The sequence below is a fragment of the Oryzias melastigma genome, linkage group LG9, assembly GCF_002922805.2.
Source record: "Oryzias melastigma strain HK-1 linkage group LG9, ASM292280v2, whole genome shotgun sequence".
NCBI lineage: Eukaryota > Metazoa > Chordata > Actinopteri > Beloniformes > Adrianichthyidae > Oryzias > Oryzias melastigma.
In genome coordinates, this window is record NC_050520.1 from 19,539,481 (window position 1) to 19,553,017 (window position 13,537).

Sequence of the window (13,537 nt, forward strand, 5' to 3'; positions counted from 1 at the left end):
TTTTAAAGACTTCCCAATGGTCTTTTACTCATTATTATGCTATTTTTAGCCACACTCAAAAAAGAGTTCAAGCCAAAGTTCATCAGAAATTCCCCTTGTTGTGGGTGGGACTGTTGACCCTGAGGAAGTTTGCCCCCATTTCCCATCCTCCATTTGTTTACACTCTCCCTGAGTGACTTGCAGCCCCTCAAAAACCCCAACCTGACATTACCGGTGTTAAAAAAAAAAAAATTGAGCTATCCAGTCAAATAAGGAAAACCAAGACTTGCATGAATGTCTGCAAGCTGATGCATCAAAATAAAGCGGAGCTTGTGGCCCTCTTTCTGTAGCTTCTACGTCTCAACTATAAGCCTTCTGCTCCTGATTCACAACGATTTGTGTAAAAATGAAATAAATAAAGAATATTCAGAAATTCAAACTTGAGCTTAAATGTCTTTATGTGTCCTCCATCATCAGAAAAAAAGCCAGAAGAACCTGTTTAAAACACAATTTTCATCAGAGTGGGTCTTTAAAACCGACATTTCCCGGAGCAGCGGTACGGTAGTCAACACCTTCTTCCCTGATACCCAGATGGCCCAAAATTTTAACAGCGTTGACTGTGAGTTTTTCAGATGTTTGATTACTCTATACATCAGCTTCAGTTTAATTCTTCCCTCCACACGGCTCTGTGGCTTTGAATAAAAATGTGAACTATTTCAGTAAATCATACATTATAGTTAATTTTTTTTACTTAATCAAGTTTTGTCATTACAAATTTATTTATTTATATTTTAACATGTCAGATAACTGAGAAAAAAATGTTATCATGTTTATATTCAATCGGAAAAAAATGGATAAAAGTCCAAAAAATGAAAAACATCATGTTTGATTTGACTTTCTTGCTTATTTGACACATGCCATTTTATTTTGAAGAGAACTTGTGCACTGCTGTAAAAAAAAAACAACTAAAATGGTTGTATAATTATTTAAAACATTCTCTATATAAATAAATGGCTGTAGGTGTAGGGAATCCCAACCTATCGTTCTTATCAGCACAGGATGGGAGGTCTTTCTCCAATGACTGAGGAGCTTTGATACAGAGCAGAAGTTACTCCATCTTTCAAAAAATATCCGACTGCTTCAAGATGAGAGCAAAAACAAAAATTCAAGAAGCTATAGGGCTAAAAAACTCTAAAAAGATGTGAGTGTTTTACTGAAATGGCAGAGCGAAAAAGAAGGCCTCATGTGTTAATCTTCAGGTTCTGGTGTGGTAACCATGACTCACCTGCCACTTTACTCGGTTCACTGCTTTCTTTGGGCATCGGCACAGATATCTAATCTGGTCATCACTTGGCAGCAGCTCAGAACAGTCACGGGTAGGATGACCTGTAAAAGTTCAAACAGCATCAGAATGTGGACCAGAGGTGATTTTTTTAATTTTTTTTTTTAGATATTACGTTTTTAAGATAACACCTGAGATTGTTATAATGTGCTAAAGAAACTCAATACGATCTGCTCTGTGAAGAATATTTTACTCTTCTGTTTCTTAACTATTCCACTCTTAAATGCCTGGTTTATGTGTGATTTTGTTTTTTATTCTCTTTTTTATTTTGTGATGTATGATGGTGCAGTAGTTCCGCCTCACAGCAAGAACGCCCTGCTTCAAATCCTCATGGGGATCTTTCTGAGTGGAGTTTGCTTGTTCTTGCATGTCCGGCTTTTACCTGAACGCTCCAGCCTCCTCTCAATACCAAAGGAGAGGAGTACTATGAAGTACTCCTTTGCAGTACTATGAAGCTACACTTACAGCTACATTGCAATTATAAGAAATATGGTAAACCTAAATGTCAGATCTGTGGGTTTATCTAGTCAAGTCTCATCATTTTCCTACAGCACGTGTCTAAGTCAAGGCCTGAGGGCCACATCCGGCCCTCCAGATCATTTTATTTTATTATTTTTAATGGCCTGATGTTATCCTGCTCTCATTTCTAACTAGTATGATTTTAACACAATGTATTTTTATGGAGAATTAAATCTTAAAAGTTATTTAAGGTTTAAGTTGATTTATACTGGGATACTCTTCCTGCCTTTTTATTATTCTTAATTATGTTTTAAAGTTACTGTTTTAATGTTTTAAAATTGGGAAGCTGCCAGCTTTTGGGACTATTTTAGCATTCACTAAGATTTTTTTTTGGGCTATTTTGGAGTTAATATTTCAACATGTGAGCTGTTATGGTTAATTCAGGCTTTTTAAACAAAGCTTTTTAGGCTGTTTTGGAGTTAGACTAATATTTACACCCTAGCTGTTTTGATGATTCAGTTTTTTTTTCTGTTTTTAGGCTATTTTGAAGTTTAACTAATGTTTTAGCTACAAGCTAGCTGTTTTAATTTTTTTTGTTGTTTTTTAGGCTAACTTGGCATTTAGGTAATATTTTAGCTGGCTATCAGCCTCAGCATTTTCTGCTATCAGTTTCAGCCTTTTCAGCAGTCAATTTCAGTATCTTCAGCTATCAGCACTAGCATCTTCAGTAGCTGAATTCAGCTTACAGCATTCCCACTAACATTATCACATGTAATGTCTAATCTAGTTCATATTGTTAAAATTTTAGGGGTTTAAAGTTTAAAAAATTTAGTTTTAGAGAGTTCAATAAATGTTTATCCTGTCGGCCCACAACTTGAGGTGTGTTTTGGATTTTGGCCCCTTGTGCGATTGAGTTTGACACTCCTAACCTACAGTGTCATCTGTAATAAAACTATTAATATACATAACCACCATAGAGATGACTGAAATAAAACACAAAAACACCACAAATGTATTTATTAAAATGTTTTAACTTTAGGAATTCTCTAAAACATGTTTTGAGAATAGTTCCTGAAAGTAACATTTTGACTTACTGTAGCATATTACTTGTGCTGACATGTAAACCAAACATGAATTAGGACCCAGTTTTCAGTAAAAACAAAAGCTGTTTGGAGATTTAACTCATGCTCGACGAGTTAGTGTTTTCCTAAAGTTTTTAGGAAGCTTTTAATATTTTGTCAACACTTTAAGGAGAAAAGAAATTCCCAAACCTCATGACATCATGCAGACCACAACACTGGAAGAATTGGTCTTATCTTGTTTTCTTGAAGTCATGCAGTGCAAAGTTTCCTCCACTTTGACTGACATGGTTACATAATAATCATGTGAGGATCACAAGCACAGAGTATCTGTTTTTTTTTATTTTTATTAAAAAACAAAAAATACAAAAAATGTTAATATTTTTTATACATTTATGATAATTTTCTTAAAAATAACAAAAATGGTCTCCACCATAAAACACGTATAAAGAAAGTTTTATACAAGTATAACATTTTTCTATATGTGTAAGTCAAAAGCAACATTAAAAACGAAAAAAAACATGTTTTAAATAAAGAATTGTGTCTTTTAAACCTTTTAAATGTGTGTTTTACCTATTTTTATGATTTCTTTTGTATCAAACAAGTTTAAAATTATATATAAAAGCTAAAAAATATGGTATTGAACAAGTTTATAATGCTTTTCCTTGAAAACAGCAACAACAAAATGGGATAAGACTGTAGAGTCATGAAAATTTATGGTGTGCTTGAAGAAAAAAAAGCTGTATAACGCCATATAGAGTTCAATACCGATAAGCAAAAACTGAGATTATTTTTATGTGTTGACACTTCAAAGCGAATCAGCTTGCATTTCTTCTGTAACTTTATCTTCTTCACTCCTCTCTTCATCAGAAACCTGCTCAGGTCCTCGTTGTTCGGTGCATGAGCTCTCAACTTGACCTTCAACTCTTCCCTCTTCCATTCTCTCGATCTCTAGCCTTATTTTCTCTTTCTCGTTGAGTATCAGGTCTCTCTCAATGGCTTTCAGTTGCTCTTCTTGCTCCTTCCTCACTGCCTTGGCCTTCTCTGCCTTTTCATTCTTCTTCATCTTCCAGTAGAAGGTCAGGTTTTTCTCAGGATAGGTGACTTTGGCGAGCGGCAGCTTGAAAATCTTGTTGGTCCCGGTGGTCAGGAGGAGGAAGGTGAGGGCTGACAGGCAGAAAGGCCAGGTGCATGCTGGGAGACCAAACTGCACAAAGATGGAGAAGCAAAACTTACACTCAACAAAGTAAAAAAAAAATGCAGAATCAGGCAGGAAAATGTATATTTACCGTGGACATGATGTTGGCGATGGCTGAGCCGAGGTACGCACAGAAAAAAGCTGCAGAACAAACCAGAAAAGATGAGTTTAGCCAGAGTAAAATACAACAAACGGCTGCAGATTAGATGCAGCCTTTGATAAATCGTTTATCTCTTGAGCTGTTTACTCACCGCATGTGATTGCAAGCAAGTGCACCTGCCAAGTCAGGGCGTAAAACATTCCTCCAACTGCAATACAGGCTAGGACGCAGTTGTACCCCCACAGACCAAAGTAAATGTCCCCAAAAGGAGCCGCTAAAGCCAGACCTGAAAAAACCCAATTCACATTTAAGAACATTTGCAGGTCGTTCCAACAAACCCCATGCTTCACCTCCTCACCTGAAACCATCCCCACTGCAGATCCCATGACAGCATGAACACATGTGATGGGAGAGGAGATGAAGAGGGAGATGATGAAGATTCCTCCAGTCCAAGGGTTGTCACAGCCATACACCTGACCAATTCCCACAGGAATTGACATGAACAGCTGCACAGATAAAAACAGGAACATCAGAAACTATTTAAGGAAAATTGTTTCTTTTTTTAAATATAAGTTGTAAAGGAAAAAATGCAAAAGATGATGACTTGTTTCTGACCTTGGCCACGTCAAGCTCATCCCAGGTGATGTTAGGGAGCTCAGTGCGAGGCTGAATGAGCACTTGGGGGAAGTGGTGGTTGTAGTGGCCCGTAGCAACCATGTGGAGACACACCAGGATGTTGAAGGGCAGCGTGAAGACTGGCAGATCCCAGCGACTGTTGATAGATGCCAGAGCACTGGACACCACCGGGCTGAAGTCCAGGGATAGAGGACAGATTGCAGTTGAGAGCTGCACTAAACATACAGTATAAAGAGTGTTGCTATAATGGGCTTACCACATCATAGACATGAAGATGTTGGGCAGCAGGAGCCACCAGTACCAGTTTCCTGCATTGGAAAACACTGCCATCAGCAAACCCACCAGGATGCCGTTGTAGCCGTACAACCCAGCGGCTATCGCACCCCTGAAGGATGAACTCTTTGAGTCAGTGTGCACCAAATTATGAAATAATTTAAGTCTGTGTACACTTTCCCACCTGTCTTGCTGCAGAATGAGAGCAGAGATGGTTGCAAAGAGGGTTCCCACAAATCCATTAAGAGCCCACCAGTAGTTCTGCAGGATGAGGCCCGCAAAAATAAGGAGGCCGCTCAAAGGGTTGTTGACGAACATTACTTGGGAGGCTCCGCGCAAAACCCAGTCGAGGAGCTGCAGCACGAAGAATTGCTCTGCAAAAAGAGGATGGAGGTTACTGCAAGCAAAAGAAACCAAGAGCACGGATACAGATTTCACAGGAGGTCGTTATATGATTTTTTTTAAAGTTGACCATATTTCTTAAGTTTTGTATTAAATCAAGCTTCTATTTAGTAATGCACCTGATTTAGGTAATTTGCTGAAAACATTCTGGAAAATAACCTCAGGCCTATTAAACTATCAAATTAGAGCATCAATTTACTATCTTTTATATCACAGCTAAAACCCTAAACCGGTTTTGTTCCTTTTTTTTTAATCAAAATGTCTGCTGACATTGTTTCGAGTGACCCGGGAGCAGGATTTATCAATTTAAAGTCGACTCACTTTCCATCCATTTTCCAAACACCTTCATGTCTCCTGCAAAATAGGACACTCCCTTAAGGAAGCAGGCTTTGGCGCGCTGACAGCCATCTGCTCCTGAAGGGTGCGCCGGGCCGTCCTGGGAGCTTTCAGAAGTTAAATCAAACTGCGCCATCAGAGGTCGGAGCTCCTATGAGAATAGAAAATTATCTTTAAAATTTCATCATAAAAACAGTGTTTTTTTATTGAGGAGTGATTGCAAACTTACTGCAAACTGAAGGCCAGAAACACTGCAGGACAGAGCAGAGGTGGAGCAGCTGATATTCTATTTCACATCAAAGGAAAAAAAATGTTATTTTTGAGAAATCGTTATTGCTTTGACTCAATATATCTCACTAATTATTAAGCTTAACATGCATTCATTGTTCCAAGTGTAACAAGAAGTTAATGTGTGCACACAAAGGTCATAAGAAAGAACAGAAGCTATAGTTCAAGTTTTCGTTTTCTGATGTTTACACATGAATTTATCAACCTGTTTCATCTTTTATGTAATCACCGAACTGACTGTCTCATGTGCACTTCAGAAGGAACACAGTGTTAGACATGACCAAAAAATGACACATAAGTAACATTTATTTATCACTTCTTTCCAATTTACTCCAGACATTTTACTTTTTTTTTTATTTGACCTGACTAAAAAAAACTAACATATCATCTTACAAGTTTTTACATTGACTTAAGTCCTTTTCCTACACCACAACAATGACACATTTCTCAATAAACAAATAATTTTGTTTCCACATGTCACATACGTGCTGAAAAGATCATGAAAATCATGAATCATGCTGGATTTAAAGGATAGAAGTACAAACCTTAGTGTGGTGTGACTCTGTCATATGTCCAGCAGCAGGTACAGTCTGTGTGAGCTGCCGGCTCCTTCAGGCTGCATCAGGGATACTTTCAAGAAAGACCTTTAAAGTAATGAGGAATCGGCTCCTCCCACTTTCACCTTTATCTGTGCAGGAATCCAAAGCAGATGGTTACAAAACTCAATAAAGACTTCTCAACATCTTTGCAATTAGTTACTGAACTATAGAAAAGTATAATAGCATCTTCACAGATCGTAAATTTTAAATTTACAACAATTGGGCGTATTCTACTCAATTTTATTAAAACATTGAAAAAAAAAATCTATGAAACAATGTTGAATTTTTTTTTGTTTCTACAGCAATGCATATTTTAAACTTGAGGTCACAGAGGTGCACATATGGATTGTTTTGACTCATATTTTCTGATGATCTATGGGCTATACCTAGAGTTATACCTTTTTATCATTGAAGATCGAAAAGTAGAAACCTGAAAAGCCATAGGATGATGCAGAGAAGGAGTGGCAGATGCTGGTAGTCTGATTGGTTTGGACGAAACAAGATTTCTAGTTTGATTTGAAAGGTGAATGTTAAAGACACTGGTTACGTAAACAAGGTTTTCCTGCTTTTCCATTTTGAGCAAAGGCAGTTCAAAGAGATATGAAGCAGTTTTTGGAATCAGTTGGATGAATCTAAATCAGAATAATTCCTAATAATCATAATTCTACAGTATTCAAGCTTGATTTAAATGTGTTCTTCTGCCTTAAATTATTGGTATTGTAAAGTTAGGAGATTTTCATTTCTGGTTATGAATTAACCAACATTAACCAAAATACTAACTTTTTTTTAAATGAAGATCAAAATCTTAAAATATTTTGTTTAAACATGTGAAGTAAAAAAAAAAGTTTAATACTGGATTTTTTTTTTTACTTTATGTGAATAAATTGAAAGAGGCAGTACTGATCCACTCCAATGACATGCAGGCCTAAAAAAAAGTTGATGAAAAGATCAAACATTAGAAAGAGGAGTTTGGTTTCCTTTGTAGAATTTCTTGACCCTCTTTTAATAATAAGATGCTGCATTAAAACGTTAATATGAACATCTTAATTTGTTTTTTTCCCCATTTAGATTATTTTTTATTTAAATGTGTCAATAGTCATTAGGGTTGTAAGCTTCCATTGCCCTGTAGTAAGTCATTGATCAGGCCTTAACATTGCTTTGTAACATGATTCCTCACTAAAAAGACAAATGATTTTTTATTTTTTTTAAAAGCTTGTTTTCAAAGTTTCTAAAGTTTTCTGTTTCGGGTTTGACCAAACAAAAGATTCACCTACAGCCTGTTGGACCATAACTTTGTCAGCAACATCAGCTTTTAATTAATTTGATTTACAAATGACATTTAACATCATTGTGGTTACAGATGGAGAAGTGCAGCTGATTGCAGCGTCAGGATTACTCCAAAGTCTACTTACAGGTCATGTCAGTCATTTAGTGCGATAATAAAAATTAAAAGTGGGACAAAGATTCTGTGTGAAAGTGGTGTGAATGGAGGAGCAGAGGAATGAACTGCAGATTTAATTGTAATAGGTTAGATTATAACAACTATTTTCAGGTGTAGCATCTTTAATGCTTTTAAGGAGATACCCTAAAAATAGGATGTATTTTTAAGGAGCTGTAAAATCAGCACAAATTGTTATGTCCTTCTTTTAATGCAAAAAAAAAAATATTGTAGATTGAGGTTGTTTTGACTTTTATGGACATTACATGACATTAAAATTATTTTGTTTTAAAGCCTTTAAAATCCATTAAACTGCTATTATTATTGTGCCTATTTTAAAGGTTTGGGATGAGTTTTATATCGTCACTGGGCCTTTAGAGACAGAAGCCAAGGCTCACTGACAAGATATCAGCTGCTCTTGACTTGTGACATCCTGAGAAATGGATTTCCAGATAAATTTGAAGATGAATGTGGCAAAAAATGTAATAGATCTTTTTTTTTATTTAAAAACCCTTTCTCCAGTTATTGGTCATCAATACAGTCCTCGCTCTCTCTTTATTACAAATTCAGCCACTCATAATTTTTTTTTAAAAAGGGAGAAAATGAATTAATATTCATTTTAAAATGCCATTTCGATTGATTAAAAGGTTTTTAACTGACACAAGTGTGTAAAGGTTAAAGTGAGAAAAATTGACTAAAGAAAAGGTCAATACTGACACCTAGTGGAATTTAGTTGAAATACATGCCAGCCTCATGTACAGTAAAGCATCCTTAATCCCAATTCGTTCTTCTGGGTTTATAATGCTGTTAAAGCCCTCATAATTCATGTATTATTTTTAATTGGAAAAACACAACAATGACATAAAAATTTATCTGCATTTAATTCTGGTTTGATATTTTTGAGAATATTCCTCATTGTTCAATGGAAGCAGCAGTATTTGTAGTCTTTGTGCATGAAATGAACTAGCAGCAGATAGTGTTTTTACATGTGTGTATGCACACACGTGTGCGGTATGTGGTGGTGAGGGGCTTCAGCTTCTGCCACGGTCTATGGAACCTGATACTTGGTGACTCCCCATCACAAGAATGTGAGTTTCCTTCTCTTGGACCATCTGGCCTGAAGCCCAGCCACATCTCCATCTGTGTGTGTGTGTGCGTGTTTGTGTGTGTTTGAGAGTCTTACTTGCTACAATTTTCCCCTTTTTCACGAGTGGCCTCTTTCAGCACAGCAAGACATTCTTTGTGTGATGTTGTCCAGCCTATTGCTCAGGCGATGTCACTCCAATAAGCTTTTCTAAGATTTTGGATACATGAATCTTGCTTCTAGTTGAATGTTTTAAGCACATTCTTTAATAGATCACTTTTAAAATGCAGTTTTCTTCTAAAAACAACTCAAATTGACGCTTAAAAAAACTAAAACGAACTTTTCAGCTCTAACAAATAAAGGAAGAGGCTCCTGGTAAGAGTGGATTTTAAGTAGAAACCTACACAGACTGATCAGAAACAATTAATATTAGGTTATATTCTATGATTTTGTTTTAAAGTTTCTTTTCCTTTTCTCTGCATTCAATGGAATTAATAAGATGGACTGTTTTTCAAAACGTATTTTGGATATTAAAGTTGGAAGTTCTACAAATACATAATCATTTTCCCAACTCCAGTTACCAAAATGCACACTTAAATTTGGAGATCGCATTAATATGTTAAAATGTTTCTGACAGTTTAGATTTGTTCTTTGCTTTAAACCTTCAAGGAAGGTAAAAATGTATGTAAGTATACACAATTTACCATTTAATGCATAACAAACAACAATTACTGTATTGTCTTTGTATTTCTGAAACCTGTACTTTTGATCTTCTTTTTAATATAATTTTCCATTTTATTTGAGCGTTAGTTATGTGCCTGGTAAATAATAATACTAGTGTAGAAACTCTACAAAAAATGTGTTGTATTTTATGATTTATTCTTCTTAACGACCATTTATTTCATTGGTAATAAATATTTTAACAAGTGTAAAATAATCCCCAAATCGAGCTGTAACAATCTGACTCCACCTGCATCTATATTCCCCTCAGAATTCCTCCTCCAGCAGAAAAAGAAACACTTTGCCAAAACTTTAAATCATCTGTTATGGGGAACATTTCAATAAATTCAGCAAAAACATAAAAACTACAAACATGGGTGTTATGAAGCGCAAAATACGTCCACAGAAAGATGTCTAAAGGAGTACGATGGGTCAGTTCAGGTTTTATTTACATTTCATGAATCAACTAAAATATACTAACTCGATCATTCAAGAACTATAGCTTTTCCAAAAAATTGTTGGAAAGTTGTTTGGAAATGGGTAAAAACATACTAGTAAATATGACTAAATTCCCTGTAGCCGACATGTTTGAAATGTCCACATTCAAATACAGAAAAGCACAACATAAGATAAAAAAGGATTAGATGCTATAAAAAATAACAACAACAATATTAATAGATCACAGTAAAATATGAAACAAGTCAAGAAGGTGGGATCCCTTTCATGACATGATGTGATGATGTGATAAAACTTTGTGATGAGGGCGGGGCCAGTGGCGAATGAATCTGTGATGAGGGCGGGGCCTCTGACACACTAATATGGACTGTACAAGTGTCATATTGTCAATGACTTTTGTGTACTTCGTTAAAATTAACACGCATCTTCATGTTTGCCTGTTAGTTACAAAAGAGTAAATTTGAAATCCTTAAAGACCAATTGAGCGCAGGCTTACTCCAAGCCAACAGCACATCTCAGAGGCAAATTTCTGATGAACTCCAGCAGAAACTATGTCCTAGAAAAACACATTTTTTAGTTTTGCCTGTAAATAATAATTAGAAGACCACTGGGAATGCTTCTAAAATAGATTAAAACATTCATTGGAGTCAGACTTTATGGTCTAACACATTAAAAAATGAATACACACCCTTATAATCACTCCTAGTGACAATTTAGAGATATTATTCACCCTAGAAAGTTTGTTTTTGGAGAACATGCAAACTGCATAAAGGAAAATCCCAGTTGGGATTTAAACCAGAACCTTCTTGCTGTGAGGCGAAAGTGCAAACCACTACACCACTGTGCAGCCTAGTCATTAAACAAACAATAAAACTGATGTCAAATATACTTCTGAGAATCTGCAATTGTTTTATGCTTAAGTGGTTCTTAAGTCTTTGCGATAATCTTTATTAGATCAGAATCTTAGATCTTTTTGCTAGACTTAAAAGGGCCAGAGTACCACAGATTAATAGCTCTGGCCATGTTATTATGTGGCATTATAAAGAGTAACAGCTGTAAGTAGCCAGTGTGCTCTGACTCCAAACGCTATATTAAAGCTGCAGACACTCATGAGTATGTAAATTTATGTAAAGTCCCAGGTTTTTAAGTTAGAAATCAACTCTGAGAGGATGGAGTTAAGTCAAGTCTTTAAGTTGTAATGAACGTATTGGAAAGATCCCATGGTGCATTGTTACAGCCAATATCTAACACAGCTCCACAGGAAGAATAAAATAGAAAAAAAGGATGTGATCAATAATAATAAGATTAACTTGATTCAGAAATCCAAACACTTTAAGGAAAACTTTGTAAACTCCTGACAGAATCCTGTGTGTGTGCATGCATGCATGAGAGGCAGACAGAGCTGCAGGTATGAGGGAAAACAAAGACTCTCTTATGCGCTGCAGCACTTCATCCTCATTAAGTTGGTCATTTGTTTACATTGTTAACCCTCTGACTTCCTCCATCCCTCACTGTGGTGACACAGTCATTTACTACACAATCTGTAATCAGCATTTACAGTCCTTCAGCTCCTTTGTCATGTCTCCAATTCATTCATTCATCATGTAACTGTAAATATCTGTGTTACATCGGGAACCCATCTGGAGCTAAAACATGTGGTATTAATAAATTAAAAAGGGGGATAATATAGAACGTTAATAGATCTACCAGGAAAAATAAACCTGCAGAACAGAAGGATAAGACTCAGGGGTAAAAGTTGGAGAGTAATCTGAGAAAACAAGATAGATGAAGCAGCTACAGTGAACTATCGGTTCCCAAAGCTGTGGACAAGAAATACAAAAAAAAAAACGAAAAAGAGGGAAGACAAAGTCAACAAAGAGAGAGAAAGACAGTGGGTAGAAAGCAATGAGAAGCGAAGACAAAAAGTAATTGGTTCAATGATGGCTTCCAGCTGCATGGCACATGGCCACACCATATTTTGTGTGTTTCACGCACACATGCTGCAACACACAAACACACACAGTGTAGGGATAATTTCATTAAGCAAGATCAGTTGCTTTCCCAATAAACAGGCTGGTTATCATTTTAGCTTCCAAACTGGAAAACAGTGACATTATTTTATTGAATGCCACATGTTCATCAACTTTTGATTATTGATGGAGTGTTTCTGTGCCTCACATACTAGACTCTAGCAATCTTCTCTGATAACGGAAGCTTATTTATTTAATTTATTCACAAAAAAGTCAAAAGATGCTCTGCATGAGACTTTTTTGTCACAAAGTTCAATACAAAATATGGATAAGGCTTAAACTGCCTTGAATGTTGCGAGTCTGAGTCTATTGCCTTGTTATAACGGCTCCAAGAAAGCTCCTGGAACTTCCTTTCATGGGGAGAAACTGCAATAAATCATTTGGTGAGAATTGAGTCAATTCATAAAAAAATAAATAACAAACATCAATAAATAAATCAGTAAACCTTCAAAAACACATTGACGTAATAGCAAATCCATAACATAACTACAACTATTAGGAGTTCAAGTAACTGCAAAATATTCATTTTTTTAACGTTATTTTTTATTTCTTGAGTTGAGATACAGCCTCTGTACTCCAAAAATCTCACATGGTACACCCCCCATCACACTTTCAAAAGTTGTTGAATATATCTGACTGCAGTGAAAGGAAGGATGCTGTTTCATTATAACATTGTTGAAATAAACCAATCAACAATCAATAGACTCTAATATCACTCTGACTTCTTAACAGTAGTTACCTGAGCTCTCTCTACAACAAACCAAGAACTTCCCAAAGTTAGTTCATCCAGGTTGGGACAGTCCCACTATCATTAAACACTAACCATAAATAGAAGATATGTTGCGATACTTCATTTGGTGACACTTGTATCAATTTAAAATGCTGACATGGCAATATTTTATGCATCTTACCATTTAAAAGAACTGAATAAGCTACACTTAGCCATGTTGGAAATAAATGGCACTTTATTTCCTAAGTCATACTTATAGAGCCTTATTGGTTAAGGTGCATTCCTTGTGTTTTTTTTTTCTTTCTATATTTTACTGTGGAAACAAGGCAATACTGATTGTTCCTTTTAATATATTTACATATCACTTTAAGAACTGACATTGATACAC

General features: G+C 35.8%; 1 protein-coding gene across 1 annotated transcript; it reads right to left on the reverse strand.

Annotated features, from left to right (window-relative positions):
- Positions 1 to 2,781: 2,781 nt before the first annotated feature.
- slc14a2 (solute carrier family 14 member 2) lies at positions 2,782 to 6,752 on the reverse strand. Its single transcript, XM_024275826.2, has 10 exons — positions 6,638 to 6,752; positions 6,034 to 6,090; positions 5,790 to 5,955; positions 5,251 to 5,440; positions 5,050 to 5,178; positions 4,773 to 4,965; positions 4,516 to 4,663; positions 4,309 to 4,443; positions 4,149 to 4,198; positions 2,782 to 4,066 (listed from the first exon to the last, which is right to left on the reverse strand). Exons 1-10 carry the CDS (start codon positions 6,659 to 6,661, stop codon positions 3,668 to 3,670), a joined length of 1,491 nt encoding a protein of 496 aa, XP_024131594.1. The 5' UTR covers positions 6,662 to 6,752; the 3' UTR covers positions 2,782 to 3,667.
- Positions 6,753 to 13,537: the final 6,785 nt, after the last annotated feature.